Raw genomic sequence first — 20083 nt, 5'->3', positions numbered from 1 at the left:
AGAGAGACAGCCAGCGAGAGAGGGAACACAAGCAGGGGGAGTGGGAGAGGAAGAAGCAGGCTCCCAGCGGAGGAGCCTAATGTGGGGCTCGATCCCAGAACGCCGGGATCACGCCCGCACCGAAGGCAGACGCTTAACGACTGCACCACCCAAGCTCCCCTCTTTTCTGCATTTTAAACCTGTTTCCATTCTTGGGATAGATAAATAGATACCTACACAAAAATCTACCTACGAATTACCATTCGAGTGAGAATCATCCCAGGAGAGGGTGGTTGTGTGATTGGGTGTTTTATTCGAAGAGGGCAGTTCTCTGACCAAATAATGCTACTATATTACATATTATTTAATAGAGATGCGGTGGTGGTAGTTAAGCAATTAGGCTCTGCCTGAGTTCAAATCCCAGTTCTTCTAACCCCAATGTGGAATCTTAGGCAAATGAATTATTAACTGGTCTGTGCCTCGGTTTACCTTTCTTTGAAATGGAGCTGATTTAGGATGAAAAGGCATCAATAATCAGTGAGATATGAGAACGGTGCCTGGTATAGAAAACTTGCCCTGTGAACAGTAGCGCTGTTTTTTATGATGTACCCACATCTCATCTTCATTTATCGCAGTGCCATTTACAAAGTATATGATTCATGTGGTCCTTACAATTTTCCCCTTAGTGTTCTCTTCTCTAGACAGATGACAAAACTAAGGTTCAGAGAAGACCTCTGTAAGAGCTGGTAAAGGGTGGTAGGAAGACAGCGGAGAGAGAGGAGTTTGGACATCAGACCTAGGAGGGTTCCAGTTCCAACGGGGGACCAGCTTGGCCCTACAGGAGGCCCCCTCGGTGGGAAGCTTTGAAGGCTAAAATGGGGAGTGATCACGTTAGCTGGGAAACCCAGTCTTTCCTTAGTCAACAAACATAGTTTGTGTTCCTGCGCCTGCACTTGAAACACGTCAATGAGACAGCCCTGCCTCTGGCCTATCAGTAGGGGAGACAGAGGAGTAAACAGGAAATTACAATAGGGAGAGATGATTGTTCTGCCAGGGAAAGCTCCTGGCACCTTAGCAGTCCACGGCACCCGGCCAGCACGGGACCTGGGGCTGGGGTGTGTGTGGAACTTCTCGGAGGCGGCCTCCTTCAGGCCTGACAGACCTTCGAGTTGAGGCCTGGAGAAGGAGTGGCAGGGGTGGGGTAGGGTGTGGGGGGGGCGGGGGATGGGGCTTCAGAGAGGGATCCCAAGGAAAAGGCCAAGGGGGTGGGTGCTCTGGGGGCAGAGGATGGGCAGAGTGTGTGTGACAAACCGTCGTGGGAGACCTGCAGGAGAGAAGGGGGGAGCAGAGCCCAGGTGAGCAAAAGCTTGAGCAGAGAGAGGGGACAAACAGTGGGGGTGACTCCAGGAAACGTTTGGAGCTTGCAGGGCGTGGGCTGGAAACAATGCTTGGGCGCGTCTGGGCCCTTCTGACTGGAAAGCGGGATCTTTCTGGGGATGGCTGATGAGCCCAAGTTTCCAACAGGCGGAAGGTGCTTCTGAAGACCCATGAGGCAGAGAGTCTCTGGCAGGCAGGCGGGCAGCGGTTAAGCTTGGGCAGGGCAGGAGAAATTGGGGTGGGGGGTGTCCAGGAGAGAGAAGGTCGCTGCCCTGGGGATGGGCAGGAGGGGTAGTTCCTACCAGTTTACCCACCTGTGGAGACCAAATAAGCGCAAGAAGAAATCTGAGAGCTGTGCAAGTGCGCTGACAAGCAGTTCCCAAAGGGCCTGGTAGATTCAAGAAGTTTCTTTGGTAAGTAAATACACACGTAGGCCTTGAGAAGCAGGAAGTGGTTATCCTGGGAGGTGGACTCACAGGTGAATGTTGGTTTTCTTCTGTCTGCTTTTTTCTGTTTTCCATGTTCTAATGAGAATGTGTGATCCCGGAAGCCAGACAAAGGACCCAATAAAAGTGATTTACTCACAAGAGGAGTCTTCAGTATAGAGCCAGATGTCACCAAGAGGTCAGATGTCACCAAGAGGTCAGATGTCACCAAGAGGTCAGATGTCACCAGGAAGAATGAGGAACTAAATGGGCTTTGGGATGTGGCTCTGAGGGGGCAGGTGTGGCCCGAGGAAAGCAGTGGGGCTGGAGGGAAGGGGAAGGGTGAGGTCCGAGGGGCAGACATTAAAAACCCCCGCAGAAAGACACAAGACACGCAGAGGGGAATGTTTGCAGCCCCTGTGGCAGGCAAAGGCAAATCTTCCTAAAATAGAAAGCGCTCCTAGAATTTCATAAGGAAAACCACGGAAACCGAGTATAAAAATGGACGAAAAATGTACAGAGACCGCTCACAGAAAATGAAAGGACATTCAAGCAAAACCTGAGTGTTTGCTCAGTTTCGCTTGCAATAGGAGAAATGCAAAGTACAAGGACACCGAGAAGCCATTTTTCTTCTATCAGATTAGAAATATGCAAAAGTTCGACCACAGACTGCGTGGACCGGGGCTGTGGGGAAATGCGTACTCTCTTATATTGCTGATGGCACTAAAAACTCCCCCTGTACGGAGGGGCGTTTCATTCATATACTGAATTACTGATGTATATACTCTTTAACTCAATATTCCACTTTAAGGGGCGCCTGTGTGGCTCAGTCGGTTAAGCGTCCGCCTTCAGCTCGGGTCATGATCTCAGGGTCCTGGGATCAAGCCCCGAGTCCGGCTCCATGCTCAGTGGGGAGTCTGCTTCTCCCTCTCCCTTTGCACCTCCCCCCAGCTTGTGCCGGCTCATGCGCTCTTTCAAATAAATAGATAAATAAACAAAATCTTATAAAAATATATTCCGCTTTTAGATATTTATCCTACAGAAATAGCTGCTTCACATAAAATGACATGTTTGTAGTGTCATTCATCGTAGCATGGGCTGTAATCGTCAAAGATTGGGAACAGCCCTCAGTAGAGAGCTGGTACGTCAGTGATGAGAAATCCTATGCAGCTATAAAAAATCCATAAAGAAGGGGCACCTGGGTGGCTCAGTTAGTTAAGCATCCAACTCATGGTTTTGGCTCAGGTCATGATTTCAGGGTGGTGGGATCGAGTCCTGCATCTGGGTCTTCACTCAGTGCAGAGTCAACTTGGGATTCTCTCCCTCTCCCTCCCCTCTGCTCCTCCTCATACTCTCTCTCTCTCTCTCAAATAAATAAATAAAATCTTTTTAAAAAATCCTAAAGAAGCTCTCTGTACACCAGTAGAAAAATATCTCCAATGTATCTGTTTTAATTACTTAAAACAATTAACTATCTAAGAATAAATTTAGATTTACAGAAAAATTGTGGGGGTAGTACAGAGAATTTCTGTATCCAACACACCCAACATCCCCTATAAGTAACATCTTACCTTAGTACAGTATGGTTATTACAGTTAAGGGCCAATATTAATATATTAGTATTGACTAAAACCCATACTTTGTAGTCGATGTTGTTGTTTTTTGAAGAAGAATGTCTTCGTTTTTTTCTCTCTTTTTTTAAGATTTTATTTATTTATTTATTTATTTATTTATTTATTTGACAGAGAGAGAGACAACAAGAGAGGGAACACAAGCAGGGAGAGTGGGAAAGGGAGTGGGAGAGGGAGAAGCTGGCTCCCCACCGAGTGGGGAGCCCTGTGCAGGGATGGATCCCAGGACCCTGGGATCATGACCTGAGCTGAAGGCAGACGCTTAACGACTGAGCCACCCAGGTGCCCCTAAAACCCATACTTTGTTCAGATTTCCTTAGTTTTTACCAAATGTCCCTTTTCTGTGCCAGGATCCCATCCAAGATACCACATTACGCTTAGCTGCCTTTTTTCCTTAGGCTCACCTTGGCTGTGACCGTTTCTCAGATTGCCCTTGTTTTTGATGACCTTGATTGTTCTGAGGAATACTGGGCAGGTGTTTTGTAAAATGTCCCACAAGTGAGATTGTCTGATGGTTTTCTCATAATTAGACTGGAGTTTTTGGGTATTGGGGAAGGAAACCAACGAAGTAAAATGCCACTGTCATCACATCACATCAAAGGTACATTCTAACAACATGACTTATTACTGTTGATGTTGACCTTGATCAGCTGCCTGAAGTGGTTTTTGTCATGTTTCTTTACCGTAAAGTTACTCTTTTCTTGCACTTTTCATACTGCCCTTTTTTAGAAAAAGATTTTATTTAGGGGCATCTGTGTGGCTCAGTCAGTTAGTTGTCTGCCTTCAACTCGGGTCCTAATCCCGGGGTCCTGGGACCGAGCTCCGCACAGGCTCCCTGCTCACTGTGGAGCCTGCTTCTCCCTCTCCTTCTGCCCCCCTGTCCTGCTCTCTCAATTGCTGTGTCTTTCTGTATCTCAAATAAATAAATAAAATCTTTAGAAAAAAAAAGGTTTCATTTACTTATTTATTTGAGAGAGAGAGAGAGATAAAGCGTGGCAGTGGGAGAGGGGCTGAGGGAGAGGGAGAGAGGGAATCCCAAGCAGGCTTCATGCCCAAAGTGGAGCCTGATGTGGGACTCAGTCTCATGACCCTGAGTTCATGACCTGAGCCGAAATCAAGAGTCAGATGCTTAACTGACGGAGCCACTCAGGCTCCCCTAAAGATTTTATTTTTAAGTAATCTCTATACCCAACGTGGGGCTCAAACTCATGACCCCAAGATCGAGCATCACATGCTCTACGGACTGAGCCAGCCAGGCACCCCCTACTGTCCTCTTTGGAAGGAAGTCAGTAGATGCAACCCACTTAAGATGTGGGGAATTATGCTCCACCTTTGACATACTTTCATCATTGTGTTTTTTGTTTTTGTTCTTATTTTTGAGCATTTCCTTACTTTCTGGCACAAGATGCTCGGGGCTTATCTTGTACCTTTCCTGTAGCAGCCCTAGAATCAGACATTTCTCCAACAAGCCCCAATTCTATTTATTGGAGCGTGGTTATAAACCAAGTACTGGGCGCTTGGTGTGGTCATTGCTGCCGGAGTGTCATTGCTTTGGGCCCTCTCAGTTTACAAAGTAAGGAAATGCATATATATATATATATACTGACCCTTGCATACCCATGTATCTATAAATACATTGTATGTAATCATCTGTACCTATATTAAGCTAAACATGAATTCATATTGTTATCACCAAGTCTAATTTATGACCATATAGGATTATTTAGTCTCTTCCCCTGGCTTATCTGTCATATCCCAAAGACTAGATTTTTTAAGTGAAAAAAGGAGAGTGCAGACTGATGAGTATAAAATGCTACCTTTGTGCAAAGAGGGTGGAGAAATAAGAATGTATGTTTGTATTTGCATAGAGAAACTCTAAAAGGTTGTATACTAATCTACTGAGAAAATGGAAAATGTACATTCACACCAAAGCTTGCATACAAGGATTCATAGCAGGATCGTTCATAAATAATGGTAGGGATGGTTTCACCACACTGTGAATGTATGTAATGTCACTGTACTGTACTTACAAGTGGTTAAGATGGGGGGCACCTGGGGGGCACAGTCGGTTAAGCGTCTGACTGAGGTCATGATCTTAGGGTCGTGGGTGTGGAGCCTGAAAAAAACAAAAACTAAAGCTGGTCTCCTTGCAGGGCACCTGGCTGGCTCAGTCTGTGGACCATGAGACTCTTGATCTTGGGGTTGTGATTTCGAGCCCCATGTTGGGTGTAGAGATTACTTAAAAATAAAATCTTTTTTTTTTAAAAGATTTTATTTTTTTATTTGTCAGAGAGAAAGAGCACAAGCAGGGGGAGCAGCAGGCAGAGGTAGGAGCAGGCTCCCTGCTGAGAAAGGAGCCCGATGGGGGAACTGACCCCGGGACCCTGGGATCATGACCCGAGCTGAAGGCAGACACTTAACTGACTGAGTCACCCAGGCATCCCTTAAAAAATCTTAAAAAAAAAAAAAAAAAAAGAGAACTATTCTCCTAGCAACTTCCAAACCTATGATACGGTATCATCAACTAGAGTCATGACGCTGTACGTTATATCCCCATGACATTTATTTTATAACTGGGAGTTTGTACCTCTCAGACTTCCTTCACCCCTTTTGCTTACCCCCCATCCCCACCTCTGATTACCACCAATCTATTCTTTATATCTCTAAGGAAGGTTTTTTTGCTTTTTTGTATTGTTATTGGTGTTTTTTTTTCTTAGATTCTACATTTAAGTGAGATCATACAGTGTTTGTCTGTCTTCGTCTGACTTATTTCACTCAGCATAATGCCCTCAAAGTCCATCCATGTTGTTGCACATGGCAAGATTTCTGGCACACTTGAGACCCCACTTTCTCAGAAACCAGAGGACAGGGGTGCTTGAGTGGGTCAGTCGTTAAGGGTTTGCCTTAGGCTCAGGTCGTGATCCCAGCATTCTGGGATCGAGCCCTGGACCTGCTCAGTGGGAAGCCTGCTTCTCCCTCTCCCACTCCCCCTGCTTGTGTTCCCTCTCTCGCTGCCTCTCTCTCTGTCAAATAAATAAATATAATCAGAAAGAGGGGCGCCTGGGTGGCACAGCGGTTAAGCGTCTGCCTTCGGCTCAGGGCGTGATCCCGGCGTTATGGGATCGAGCCCCACATCAGGCTCCTCTGCTATGAGCCTGCTTCTTCCTCTCCCACTCCCCCTGCTTGTTCCCTCTCTCGCTGGCTGTCTCTATCTCTGTCAAATAAATAAATAAAATCTTAAAAAAAAAAAAAAAGAAAGAAAGAAGAAAGAAAGAAAGAAAGAAAAAAGAAACTAGAGGACAAAGCTCCGATGATATTCTGAGAGACTGGAGAAGTCAGGCTGAGAGAGTGGTTCCTCTGATGTGGCCTCATTTTTGCAGAAAAATGGGAGGCCGGGGAGGGGGTTCCGAAAGAACCAGGGGCAGCAGCTATGGAGAATGGCAGTTAGTCATCAAGATGTGAAGTTTAGATTGCCACACAACCTCAGTCAAGACCACCCGGCATGCGCTGTGTGGGTTGGAGGCAGCAGGAGCTAGGGCTTTCCCAGCAGGACCCTACCACCCCGTACTCCGAGCAGAGGAAGCTACCCACACGGAAGACCAGAAGAGAAGAGCAGAAAGTGTGCTTACAGATCCTCGAGAGACAGCGAGGACCAAGTGGGAATGGCATTCCAGGGCGTTAGGATGAGGGAGGAGGCAGATTAAGTCCAGCTGGGATGGAGTCTGAAGGGGCTGAAGACAAGGTGAGTGGTGATGCAGATTTGGCAGGCAGGAAGACGGAGCAGCCAGGCCTGGCTGTGGCTGGGGGCACTTCTGTTTAGACTGTGGATGTGGAGGAATGTGACATATGCATGCTTGCATACGTATTGGATGCATGTGTATTAGATACATTCATTAAACATATGCTAATTCATCTCACTTCTTGAATACTTGGCACCTGCCATGTGGTAGAACTCTGGGTTTGGGGGTGGTGCACATCACAATCTAGGTGAATGACACTCCCTTTAGTTGTTCAGCACACAAACTGCACATGGGGCTCCTTGGAATCTAAGTGTGATGATCATGAGTTTACCACCTGGGGAGTGCTAACTGCGTGCCAAGCACTGAGCACACTTTTGTCTCAGTTGTCCGCATGACACCCCCTGAGAGAGCCACTGTCATCCTTGTTAAAAAGAAAACCACAGGCCCAAAATGGAGTCACTTAGGTTAAGACCCCACATCAGCAATCCTAGACTCAATACCTAACCTGACTGCAGTTTCGACCCCTCCCCGGAATGTGACCTTGAAGCAGTCAAACTAGAATTTCCTGGGCAGCACTAGGAAATTTACAGATAGACCCATTCCGTTTCCCTTGCCTAAAACAATACACTCTGCTAATTATTTCCTTTTCCTGCTTCCTCTCTGCCTTTGCAAACCTTTCATTTTCTATAGCTAGACGGAGATTTTTTCTGTTTGCTAGGTGGGATGCTGCCCGATTCATGAATTGTTCAATAAAGCCAATTTGATCATTTTAATTGCTGGAGTTGAATTTTTGTTGTTTAACAGATTTGGTGGCGTTGCAGATTGAAGAAGACTGCTGATAGGCATGGTGCTGCAAACACCTTTTTGAGTTCACTGTCTTTCTCACCGTTTCTGAGGGCTGTGGGTAAGTCTCTCTCAGCTGGGAGCTGGGCTCTCTTTGCGATGAGCTCCAGATCTAACTGATTACCAGTCCAGGGCTTATCAGGTCAGCTTGAGTTGGCACATGGTTCCATCTGAAACCTGAGGCCCTTGCCCTTGGTTCAGTCTTCAGGTCCCTGGTTGTTTGGAACTTCTTGCCCCAGGTCCAATCTGAGGTCCCCATGTCTGCCTGTGAAGTTGCTGGTGGTGTGAGGGCCTTGCTGTGGGCTGGTGTGCAGTGACATCTAAACCCCAGCCCTTAGTTCTGTCCTCAGACTCCATGTTGGAAGCTGCTGGTGGAAGCCATTGTCCATATGTTTGGAATCAGTCTGGATTCCCATTGTTTGAGGCCTGCTTGTTCAGTCCTCTTCCCAGTCCCTAGTTCTTTGGGTACAGCTGGTGTCCAAAGTCTGTTTCCTTGGTTTCTCTTGGTTTCTGTTAATGTGCTCCTGAGGTAAAGGCTAATTGCTAATGGGGATCTTGGAGGCCAGCAAGCCACAGAAATTGGTGGGCATGGGGTAAGCGCTTCAGAGTTGTTAGAGCACGTGCCAGCTGACCCAAAGATCCCTGTGTTAGGACAAGTTGGTCACAGGATGGCTTAGATCGACACCAAGCCACCTGCCAACCTCAAGAGAGTTTCTGTGCGATGAGGTGACACAGTGTGAAACACCAACTCCATGGTGTATCTCTCTCAGGAACTCATGTGGCTTCGAGAAACCCAAAGGCTAAACTGAAAACAAAACAAAACAACACAATAAAAATAAGTAAATAAATAAAGAAGGTGGGATCCTTAATTTCTAGAGTCAAGGGTACCACCTTCTAGCCCATCTGCTTATTTTATGTCTAAGAACTGCCATTCCAGAAGCTATAAATATCTATTAAAATGGCAGAATCTTACTAAGTGTGATTTGTGTCTTGAAGAACTTGGCTTTGTAACTGTCAGGTGGGGGCCCCCAATAAGGCCAGAAGGAAATGTGAGTTACACCTCATTTACCGTTTGGATAAGGCTGGACAGCAATGTGGGTTCAACTTCATTTGTGTCTAGGGCCTTACCAAATGGCTCCAGCCCTCAGGGGAATTACAACCTAGAATTACAGTGGCCATTATGAAGAACATTCCAAGCAGATAGATCCTATGAGAAGTGCACATAAAAACAAAGGCTTCACAATTGCAGAAATAGCTTTATTGAAAGTTTCGTTGCAAAGAAGCTGATAAAAAACTAAAAAGACCCAGAAGTCGGGGCGCCTGGGTGGCACAGTGGTTAAGCGTCTGCCTTCGGCTCAGGGCGTGATCCTGGCGTTATGGGATCGAGCCCCCACATCAGGCTCCTCTGCTGGGAGCCTGCTTCTTCCTCTCCAACTCCCCCTGCTTGTGTTCCCTCTCTCGCTGGCTGTCTCTGTCAAATAAATAAATAAAATCTTTAAAAAAAAAATTAAAAAGACCCAGAAGTCACACAAGCGACTGGAAGACTGTCATAATTCTTACTGCCTCCCTCTATGCTTTATTCCAGTCCTTATTGTAGTTACCCTCTGCCTGGACTGTCTTTACATGACCGTAGACAAAAGTCCACCAAGTTAATGACCTTACAGAGAGCCCGATATCTACCTTCAAAGCCCCCCCACCTCCATCGCCCCGTGAGCCCCTCCCAGAGCTGATGGGACTCAGGGATTTTCTGGTAAACTGCTACATTTTTCTCTTAGACAGCCAAGGGAAATCTAAAAAGCAAAACAAAACCAAACCTTGCCAACTCCTCGTAAATATCAGAGTTAGACTCTTTCCTCTTCAAACCCCGCTCAGACTGGGCGTCACCTGAAATTGATGAATCACTAAACTCTACCTCTGAAACTAATAATACCCTATATGTTTATTAATTGAATTAAAAAAAACAAACACAAAAAACCCTCAGAACCTACAGGCGGGATCCTGGAAAAACTGATGGAGGCTGGTTCGAGGGGGTTTTCTCTCAGCCAAACGTACCCAGAAACAAAGATTCCAACATAGGTGGGTGACTGTGTCAGTCCTTCACACCCAGGCTACAACCCAATTCTTCACAAGAGGGAGTAAAGGCAACTGTCCTTATCTTACAAATCTTAACAGAACTAGACGTGAGGTTCTAGAGGCAATTCAAAGTTCACCTTTCTTTACAAATGCCCAAACCTCCCCTATTTATCTCAAGTGGCTTGTAAATTATTGACTTTGAAGAAACCAAAGTCCTTCTTGGAGGGATTTGAATTCTCTCCCTGGGACTTTGAGACAAAAATAGTACAAGTAGAAACCTCAGGGAGGTCGTTCTTTTTCTTTCCCCCCTCTTTTGAACATTTATAACTGGAAGTCTGTAATCTTAATTCCCTTTGCCTATTTTACCCAAGGTAATTCTTTCCAGAAGTAAAACAAAAGGGAAGAAGGCCATTTGAAATTTAGACGAGTGAAAAGTCGTGTGTTTTCTTTACAAATATCGGTGGAAGAACCTTTAGCCATCTGAGCAGGCGACCTTAACGTATTCCATCTGCCAGAAAAACCATTTGGATCCAACCGTTCTTTTATAAACTAGGGCTTTGCATTTTCATATCCATATCAAAAATTTAAAAAATTTAAAACCATATCTATAAGGTCTCTATTTATATGTTTATTGTAGATGGGTGACATTTTCTACCCCTGGATGTTATTGCTAGAACTAATTTGTAAAGACTTCTATTTAACTGGGTTAAAAAGAAGCACTTGTAAATTAAATACTTCTAAATCTCAGAAATATAGTAGAAACTAACCCAAATGCTTTTCAGGTTCATGCAATCTAACCTAAGGCTAGGTTAAGGTTGTTGGTTTAATTAAAATAGAAACATCTTTAAAGTTATTAGCATTAAATATAATACTTTTATCCTACCTGGTTTACTAATCAAGTAAGGTCATGTTATGTCTGTTACAAAATTTGTCAACAAGAATAGCTTGGGACAATGTTTGATTTTATCTAATGTTTCATGAAGTTTTTGTGGGTAATCTAAACATAATTGTTAAGAAGTAATAAATTGGATAGATGTAAGTAAGATAAAAATTTTTTAGATAAACTTTTAGAATAGTTTCCTCATGGGGCGCCAGGCTGGCTCGGTCGGAAAAGCATGTGACTCTTGATCTCAGGGTCGTGAGTTCGAGCCCCACATTGGAAGTAGAGATTACTTAAATAAAAAAAAAAAGTTTCCTCAAATCTTTTAAACATCTTCTTTGTCTTGTTTTTAAGTAGGCTCCACACCCAACATGGGGCTGGAACTCACAAACCTGAGAACAAGAGTCACGTGCTCTGCTGACTGAGCCAGCCAGGCACCCCTTCCTCGGGTCTTTTTGGTAACCTGAAATTTTTAAGTTTTGCTAAGTTAAGTGATGAGTTAAGTTAAATTCATAGTATATCTAGATCACTTCCAAATAAGATAAAATACTGAAATGTTAATTATTGAACAGAGGCTTATCCTCTTTTTGCTTCCTTTTACAGAGGAACTGAAGATAATTGCATCTTTTAGTAAACACATGTTATGCCGTGTTGAGAAATTCTCTATTAAAAAAAACCAAGCTTCTAGGGTCATCTGGGTGGCACAGTCAGTCAAGCATCTGACTCTTGGTTTGGGCTCAGGTCGTGATCTTGGGGCTGTAGGATGGAGCCCTGCCATGGGTTCTATGCTCAGCACGGAGTCTGCTTGGGACTCTCTCTGCCCTTCCCCCTGCTCTATCTCTCTCTAACATAAATGAATACATCTTCAGAAACTTTTTTTAAAAAGCATGTTTCTAGAAATCATACTAAGTATTTATAAATCTGAAAATTCACAGTATTTTTTCAAAGGATATTATTTATTTGTGAGAGAGAGCGAGCACACAAGCAGGGGGAGCAGCAGGCAGAGGGGGAAACAAGCTCCCCACCGAGCAAGGAGCCCAACTCGGGACTCAATCCCAGAACCCTGGGATCATGACCTGAGCCCAAGGCAAATGCTTAAACAACTGAGCCACCCAGGTGCCCAACAATTTAGAGCAAGTTAATGTAAAGGACAGTTCTCAATCATTTACTTTGAGTTACGGTTCCCAAGGGTTAAGAATTCTAATCAATACATGTGATTATAGCTACTAGAAATAATAAGGAGCATCTCTGCAAGAAAAGCAGGATGTGTGCTTTCAGTAAAAGAAGTTATGAGGAATGGAAATGCATTTTTGTAGATGGAAATTATAGTAATTTTGTGCCAAAATGAGGGTATTTAAAAAGGGAAAATATAGGACAAAATCTGCATGTAAAACAGAAAGAAAAAGAAAGTTGTAGATTTGTGGAAAAATAATTTTTGAAAAGGAATTTTAACGTGTGATCAAGCTGGCTAAGATTAAAATGAACTTATTTAAAAATGAGTTTTAGGGGCGCCTGGGTGGTTCAGTCAGTTGAGCGTCTGACTCTTGATTTCGGCTCAGGTCATGATCTCAGGGTTGTGAGATCGAACTCCGCCTCCAGCTCCACGTTGAGCATGGAGCCTGCTTAAGATTCTTTCTCCCTCTCCCTCTTCCACCCCACCCCCGCACACGCTCTGTCTCTTTCTCTTAAAATAATAAAAAATAAAATAAAAATGAGTTTTAATATCAAAAGTACACAGCTACAAAATTAGAAGTTGGCTTTTCTCTCTGTCAAAAGTTTTCTCAGGGGGCGCCTGGGTAGCGCAGTCGTTAAGCGTCTGCCTTCGGCTCAGGGCGTGATCCCGGCGTTCCAGGATCGAGTCCCACATCAGACTCCTCCACTGGGAGCCTGCTTCTTCCTCTCCCACTCCTCCTGCTGTGTTCCCTCTCTCGCTGGCTGTCTATCTCTGTCACATAAATAAATAAAATCTTTAAAAAAAAAAAGTTTTCTCAGGGCATCTGGTGGATTCAGTGGAAAGAACATGTGATTCTTGATCTCGGGGTTGTGAGTTCAAGATCTCAGGGCCATGGGTTTGAGCCCCACATTGGGTTTAGAGATTACTAAAAACAAACAAACAAACAAACCCACAAAAACTTTAAAAAAAGGGATAGCTTTCTAGATTATTGATCTGCCTTTTCTTTCTTCCTTTTTTTTTTTTTAGATTACCGATCTGCTCTTAATAAGACATTGTAAATAAAGGTTTTTCTTTACCTTTAATGTAATCTGCCTAGAAACACAAAAGTTCCGTTTGCCTTTATTGGGTCTTTGATTACAAAAAAAAGAAAAACCTGAATCTTTTTAATGTTAAAAGAGCCAATGTTTTTTTTTTTTATAACTACTTAACTTTCCTAGCAAAGTCTTGTCACTTTGATTAAATAGATAACCAAGTGTTGTGAAAGTGACCTATGGTTCTATCAAGTGCTTTAAAACCTTTTTGATATTTTTTATGAACTTCCCCCAAATTGAATCCTAAATAGTCTTTTTGACCTTGCCCTAACTTTGGGTTATTTCAGAAGTTTCCCAGAACACTTCAAGGAATTTGTTCTCTCTCCTTTTAAAAAGGGAGATATTAAACTAATTAGGTTTATTTGATGTATTAAATTACATGGGGAACATTATCAAATAAATACTAAGCCTTCTTTATATTATGTCTGTATACATGTTCCAGAAATCATGTAGAATTCCTGGAAATCTGACGGGTCCTAGTATAATGTAAGTGCTTGTAATTCTAGTTACTATCTTAAAATGTATGTCACAAAAAAGAACCAAATTTCTTTGTCAATTACATTATAATGAACTCTCCTCAGATATTTACCCAGGTCATTTTCAAGTCTTTTCTCATTTATCAGTAGTTACTGCTGTACTCAGAGACTTCTACAAAAGCTTCCTGCAAACGTGCTTTATCTTCAGAGGAATTCATGGAAAGGAATCTGACAAGTATACTCCAATACAGATACATCTGAACCGGTAGGAACAAAGACGGCTTTTGAATGTCCTTGGAAGGGACCTACGGCAGGACCTAGGGCAGGTCCTCCAGATGGCAGCCAAACGTCTTGGAGCTGGGAAAGGCTCCACCTGACGTCCGGTCCTACACAGTGCTGGGGACCTCCCGTGCGAGTGATGAGGAAGAAAAGTAGCCCACATCGGGGTAGACTGCGCCCTCCAAGATGCCGATCGCACATTAACTGAATAGGAAACCTTTCTTTTTCTTACTCTAGCACTGGCCTGGAAAGATGATATCATCGGTGTGTCTCAGGCCGTTGCGGAGGGATCTAACCGTGGCCTTTCAGACAGCTGGATTTGTCATCCAAAGCTCCTGTCTGTCCGTTCACAGCTGCACCTTAGTGGACCTAGGTTTGTGCCCTAACCGGGTTTGTCCTTTGTCTTTGGTGGTTACCACTCTCCCTGGGCCAGTGAATGTTCAGATGGCTGCGACACAGCCAGGCAATGTCTCTTAGGGTATCTCACTGTGCCCCCAACTTCTTACAAGTGAAATCAGGCATCTCATTGGTTGAGTCCCCTGGGTTTACATCTTCGAGTTAGAAAAGACCTACTAGGAGGCATTCACAGCTCAGGATTTGCTTCCTTTGGCAGAGCCATATTTCCCTGGTTAGGAGGAAATATAAATCAGGAATGCCTGGGTGGCTCAGTTGGTTAAGCTTCTGACTTCGCTGAGGTCATGATCTCGGGGTCCTGAGATGGAGCTCGGTGTTGGGCTGTGCACTCAGCAGGGGAGACTGTATCTCCCTCTCTCTCTGCCCCTCCCCCTGCTCGTGCTCTCGCACTCTCTCACTTTTTTTTTTTTAAGATTTTATTTATTTTTTTGACGGAGAAAGAGGCAGCGAGAGAGGGAACACAAGCAGGGGGAGCGGGAGAGGGAGAAGCAGGCTCCCACCAAGCAGGGAGCCCGATGGGGGGCGATGCGGGGCTCGATCCCAGAACACTGGGATCATGACCTGAGCCGAAGGCAGACGCTTAACGACTGAGCCACCCAGGTGCCCCCCGCCTTACTCTCCCTCTCAAATAAATAAATAAAATCTTAAAAAAAGAGAATATGATCAGAAACCTCTCCTTAACTCTTAAAGATACCCACAGAATCTGTCACTAAGACAATAGCTGACCAACAAAGATCTTTCCAACTCTCCAGCCAAAGTTGTTTTTTATAATAGGGTAGCCTCTGATTATCTTTTAGCCGAGCAAAGAGATGTCTGTGTTGTTTCCAACACCACTTGCTGCACCTGGATTAACCCTTCTGGGGAGGGTGAAACTCAATGGCATGCGATCACTGAGCAAGCCACTGGGCTTGATAAGGTGACCCCTTCAGCGGGGTCTAGGTTCCTCTTACTTGGTTCTGATTGGTTTGGGTCTTGGAGATGATGGCTCTGAAGTGCACTCCAGTCATCAGGGATTATGCTGTTTATAATAATCACAGTAATCTCCCTGGTGCATCGTACTCTCTCGAAAGCTTTAAATGCGTGTTTGCAGCTGCTGAGCACCGAGTGTGGGATCTCCCGAAGACTGGACTGTCAGAAAAGGAGTGAAGAGGACAACTGACTTAAATAGTAGGAACTTTGGGACACCTGGTCGGCTCAGTTGGTGGAGCATGCAACTTTTTTCTGTAACATGCAACTCTTGATGTCTGGGTTGTGAGTTCAAGCCCCATGTTGGGCGTAGAGATGACTTAAAAACAATTCTGAACCTGAAGTTGTAACCTGTGACTAACCGTGGTCGGAGAATGCCTTACATTTTGGTCACCCGTCTCAGTTAAGCTTAGAATCTAATCAAAAGGGAGATATCGCTAAAAAGAAAACCACAGGCCCCACATGGAGTCACTTATGTTAAGGCCCCACATCAGCAAACCAAGACTTAATACCTAACCTGATTGTCCTTTCAATCCCCCCAGGAATGTGACTTCTAACCAGTCAACCTGGAAGTGCCTGGGCGGCACTAGGAAATTTACAGATAGACCCCTCCTGTGCCCCTTAGGAGGGAGACCTTACCTAAAGCAGTGCCCTCTTTGCTGATAATACCCTCCCTTCCCCTCCCCTCTGCCTTTACAAATCTTTCTTTTTCTGCGGTTGCACAAAGCTTTTTTCTGTGTGCTGGGGTGGGATGCTGCCTGAATCATGAACTGTTCAATAAAGCCAATTCGATTTTTGAAGATACTCAGTAGAAGTTTTATTCTTTAACATTGCCAGTCCACGGGTGAGAAGAAGGAGACTGTCAGCGAGGTAAAACAACCTCCCCAACCAGACAGACAGAAGTGGGCAGTGCCCTGGGGTAGGGAACAAGAGGTGGGGTCAGCATTTTGCTGGGCTTCCCAGAACCAAGTGGGACTGCCCAGGACCTCTCAAAAGTTCAAAGGACCTGCTGGTTTCCGGGCCTCCCCAGATGATTCTTGCCTTGCCCCCTGGGGGAACCTTTCTTTGCTCCTTAGAGAGCAGCTCTGTGGAGAAACGGTGGCAGAAGGGGGGGCAGAGGAAGCAGTGTTTAAGAGGCCCCTCAAGAGAGTGTGACCTCTCAGACAGGATTTGTAGAGGGCAGAGGAAGGAAGAGGGAGGTGGCCGGTGGAGATGATTTCTGGGAGGCAGTGGGAGCAGCAGGAGAGGGAGGGGGTGGCTGACTGGGTTTGTCTTTGAGGCCCCAAAGGAGGCAGGGGGCAGGGCTGGTGCAGAGAATCAGTCACTGGAATGGGGGGGAGTGATTGGAATCCAGCCCCCAGCTAAGCATAAGAGGGGTGGGTGGGTGTCCTGCAAATGAAAGGAAGCCTCAGAGCACTGCAGCAGGAGAGACTGGAAGCCAGCCCCGCCCCTCCCTCTCCTAGAGGACAAAAGTGCACACAGACACAGGAAGGATCTAGGTGCATTTAAGGTCAACAGGTCCCTAGGCTAAGGGGATTTGGAGGCTGTCTCTGTCCAAGAAGCTAAAAAGCTTGCACGCACAGGGCAGGGTGTCCAGGCCAGAGAGACCAGAAGGGAAGCCATGGAAAGATCTGGAAGGATAGGCGATGTGCAGTTGAGGGGCTGCCGCAGGTGGTCTGGGCTTCTCACTGTAGCGAGAGGCTGTGGGCTGGGGGAGGGGGGATCTGGGGTAGAGACTCCAAGGTCCAGAACTGGGGGAACCAAGGGTCCCTTGATCCCTCCTGTGGGGGCAGCAGTTTGGCAGGCAGCCAAGTCTCTAACAATAAAAATGATTTGAACCAGGACACCTTTCAGGCAGGAACTCACTTACCTGTTGCCACAGTCCTCAACCCTCCCAGCCTCACATCCAGCAAGGTCGGTTGGTTTCTGTGATGTGCCAGCTGGTGTGGGTGTTGGATTTTTGACCTTTGAGACGCCTGCACTGCCAACTTTGGAGACCCCAGGGGAGAAGAGAGGAGGCTAGGGCCCTGTGGGCCCCTAACTCTGCCCAGTGCTGTCTCCCCCGAAGTGCTCCTTGGTACCAGGCTCCGCACGGTCGCCGGGAGGGCCTGCTGTGCCTTTATTAGCGTCCCTGGTACTGCACAGAAATGTCAACAGCGCCCTCTAGTTTTTGTGACAGTCACACATTCCTCCCTGGAAATAGGGGGACACCCTAATTGAGAGCTACCGGGACCCCTCTTTGGTGCTGGGGAAGTGATTTCCACCCCCGCCGGAATTTTCTTGGCGGAGAAACACGCGGACACGGGAGCCAGTGGCTCGGGCTGTTTATTATAATAACGCCCCCAAGTGAGGCAGAGAAGAGGGGCCGTGCCAGGAGGGGTAGTCAGCCGGCGGGTGTGAGCAGGAAAGTGGGGACAGCCTCCAGAGCCACTGGGGAAGTGACACTTAATCTCGGTCGAATATACTCAGAGAGAGAGAGAGAGAGACGGGGGAATCCAGCCACCAGAAGCTGGCTGGGGAAAAAAGAGACGCACGTTGGGCTGGGGGGGTGGGCAACAGGGCGTCCAGCGCTGAAGTAAGCTAGGCATCCGGGGCCCGGGTGCCACTAGCCGGAGCCCAGTCCATCAGCAGAGACTGCAGAGCAGCAAGGAGGCCCCTGCTTTGGGGCCAGAGACCGCACAGTGGTGGTGGTGGCGGTGGCGGTGGCGGTGGGAGCCAGGCTCCCGGGGCTCCCTAACCCCACATGGTTGTCTGCAGCCACTGTGGGTAGAAAACAAGCAGGTCCAAGGATGGGAGCGGGGGCGGGCAGGATGGCTGGGGAAGCCACGAGTGGGGGTGCCAGAAGGTCCCTTCCATGTACCTGGTTCAGATTCAGGCGAATATAGCCAGTATTCTTGGGGTCCATGGATAGAAAGTACGCTGTTTTGGAGAGGAGGCAAAGGGAGGGGTTTGGGAGCGGAGTCTCTGGTCTGCAAGACCCACTCCCAAAGAGGCAGGATGTCGGAAAGGGCGTAAGAAGCTGTCCCTGGCTGCCTCCCAGCTAGCCCTCCGCCCAGGAAGGAATTCAGGATAACACGGCGTGGCCTTGCTCTGAGCCATATACTGAGTGTCGTCACACGCGAACTCCTGTGTTCTGGACTCCAGCCCAGGAGGGCAATACTACTGTTGCCCACATTTTATAGATGAGAACAGAGGACAGAAGCACAGAGAGAGAAGTGACTTGCTCAAGGCAACAGAGCCAGCAAGCGGTGGAGCTGGGATTGGAACCCAGAGCATCCGGGAGCTTAAAAGAGGGCGTGGTTTGGGCGCAGCGCCCCTCCTCTGTGTGTCTGCGAGGCGACCCCGGTCCGCCGCCCACGGTGGGGAGTGGGCAGATGACTGACTCACTGAACATGGCCTTCAGCCTCAGGAAGCAGCTGATGAAGCTGTCAAAGTCCACGATCATGTCGTCGTTTGCATACCTGGCCACCAGCACCTGGGTCACCTTGTTACTCAGCTTGATGCCTGGGCGAGAGAGGAGTGCGGACGGGGAGTCCAGCCCTCTGGCCACCGCTTCGCATCCTCCCTCCCTGCCCCCAAACCCTCTCCTGGCCCCCTGCTAACCTGCTTTCTCGATTGCCAAGCGCATCTCATAGGAGTTCAGGCTGCCCGAGTGGTCCTCGTCACACTCTCGGAAGATGTCCTGAAGGGACGGACAGATGACGTAGGGCCGTGTGCAGAGTGCGGTGGTTGAACTAATGAAATGCTTTAGTGAAGTTAACCTACAAGGGCTGCCTACCCTGGCCCTTTCCCTGAGTGCCCAAGATTCCTGTCATCTAGTGACTGTAGGAGACGTCTGGCAAAGGGAGTGGGTTGGAAACTGAGTCAGTGATCTGAAAGACCCGCTCCCAACTGGCCGTCTGCATGTACCCATTAAGCTGGCTGATGCCTGGACTTACCCGTTGTTCGATATCTTGGCTAGCCAATATACCAGCAGCTCAACAGATCCCGTCCTGTGTGTGCGTTTAGTCCGGGGCTCCCGTTCTGGCATCATCCGTACTAATCCCCGTCACTCTTGAGGACCTCCCTCTCTGCCCACCATAAACTGCCCTTTCAATTTTATTTTACCGTCCATTTCTTGATTTTTTTCCACAGGATCTGGAACTCGGGAAGCCCCAGCTTGCCAGAGCCATCTTTCTGCAGGGTGGTCAAGGATGCCAGAGGAGGGAGCGAAGAGGGTATCTTGGGGATAGGGAAGCAGAGGGGCTCACCGAGTGGGGGGCCGTGAGACCAGGGGTTCCTGTGTGGTCACGATGGTAACCGCCAGAACGGGCATCTTTTGCTATCTCAGAGCCCAATCCCCAGCAGGAAGGAGGGCATGGCTGGCCAGAGAAGTGGCCGCCAGTGGGGGCCAGTCCTGGGGGTGGGGGTCAGGGGTGGGAGGGCGCTGGGCAAGAAGATACATCCATGAGGTTGATCATACAGCGGCACACGTCTAGGCCGAAGCCCTTGGTCCTGAAGTTTCTGACTGTGAGGGAGGGAAGGGGCGGGAAGAGAGGAGTGCAGGGGCATTGTGGGGGAGGTNTGACCTTTGAGACGCCTGCACTGCCAACTTTGGAGACCCCAGGGGAGAAGAGAGGAGGCTAGGGCCCTGTGGGCCCCTAACTCTGCCCAGTGCTGTCTCCCCCGAAGTGCTCCTTGGTACCAGGCTCTGCACGGTCGCCCGGAGGGCCTGCTGTGCCTTTATTAGCGTCCC

The 20083-nt window shown here is 47.2% G+C and overlaps 1 protein-coding gene and 1 long non-coding RNA gene across 5 annotated transcripts; one reads left to right on the top strand and one right to left on the bottom strand.

The window, feature by feature from the left end:
* Positions 1-1216: 1216 nt before the first annotated feature.
* LOC105235475 lies at positions 1217-16128 on the top strand. 4 transcript variants are annotated; one of them, XR_004622058.1, is made up of 5 exons: positions 1217-1769; positions 1889-2016; positions 7957-8056; positions 13837-14341; positions 15473-16128. It is a non-coding gene; the product is annotated as an uncharacterized LOC105235475 (long non-coding RNA). The 4 variants fall into 4 exon arrangements; XR_853797.3 differs by having other exon boundaries at positions 1217-2016; positions 13837-13954; positions 14206-14341; XR_004622057.1 differs by having other exon boundaries at positions 1217-2016; positions 13840-14341.
* A 1791-nt stretch (positions 16129-17919) lies between these two features.
* LOC117797140 (calpain-11-like) lies at positions 17920-19854 on the bottom strand. The gene is made up of 6 exons (XM_034647810.1): positions 19791-19854; positions 19456-19524; positions 18952-19030; positions 18736-18852; positions 18209-18267; positions 17920-18108 (listed from the first exon to the last, which is right to left on the bottom strand). Exons 1-6 carry the CDS (start codon positions 19806-19808, stop codon positions 18082-18084), a joined length of 369 nt encoding a protein of 122 aa, XP_034503701.1. The 5' UTR covers positions 19809-19854; the 3' UTR covers positions 17920-18081.
* Between the last annotated feature and the right edge of the window lie 229 nt (positions 19855-20083).

The sequence above is a fragment of the Ailuropoda melanoleuca genome, chromosome 19 (assembly GCF_002007445.2).
Source record: "Ailuropoda melanoleuca isolate Jingjing chromosome 19, ASM200744v2, whole genome shotgun sequence".
Classification (NCBI taxonomy): Eukaryota; Metazoa; Chordata; class Mammalia; order Carnivora; family Ursidae; genus Ailuropoda; species Ailuropoda melanoleuca.
This window is presented reverse-complemented; position numbering and strand designations above follow the sequence as displayed.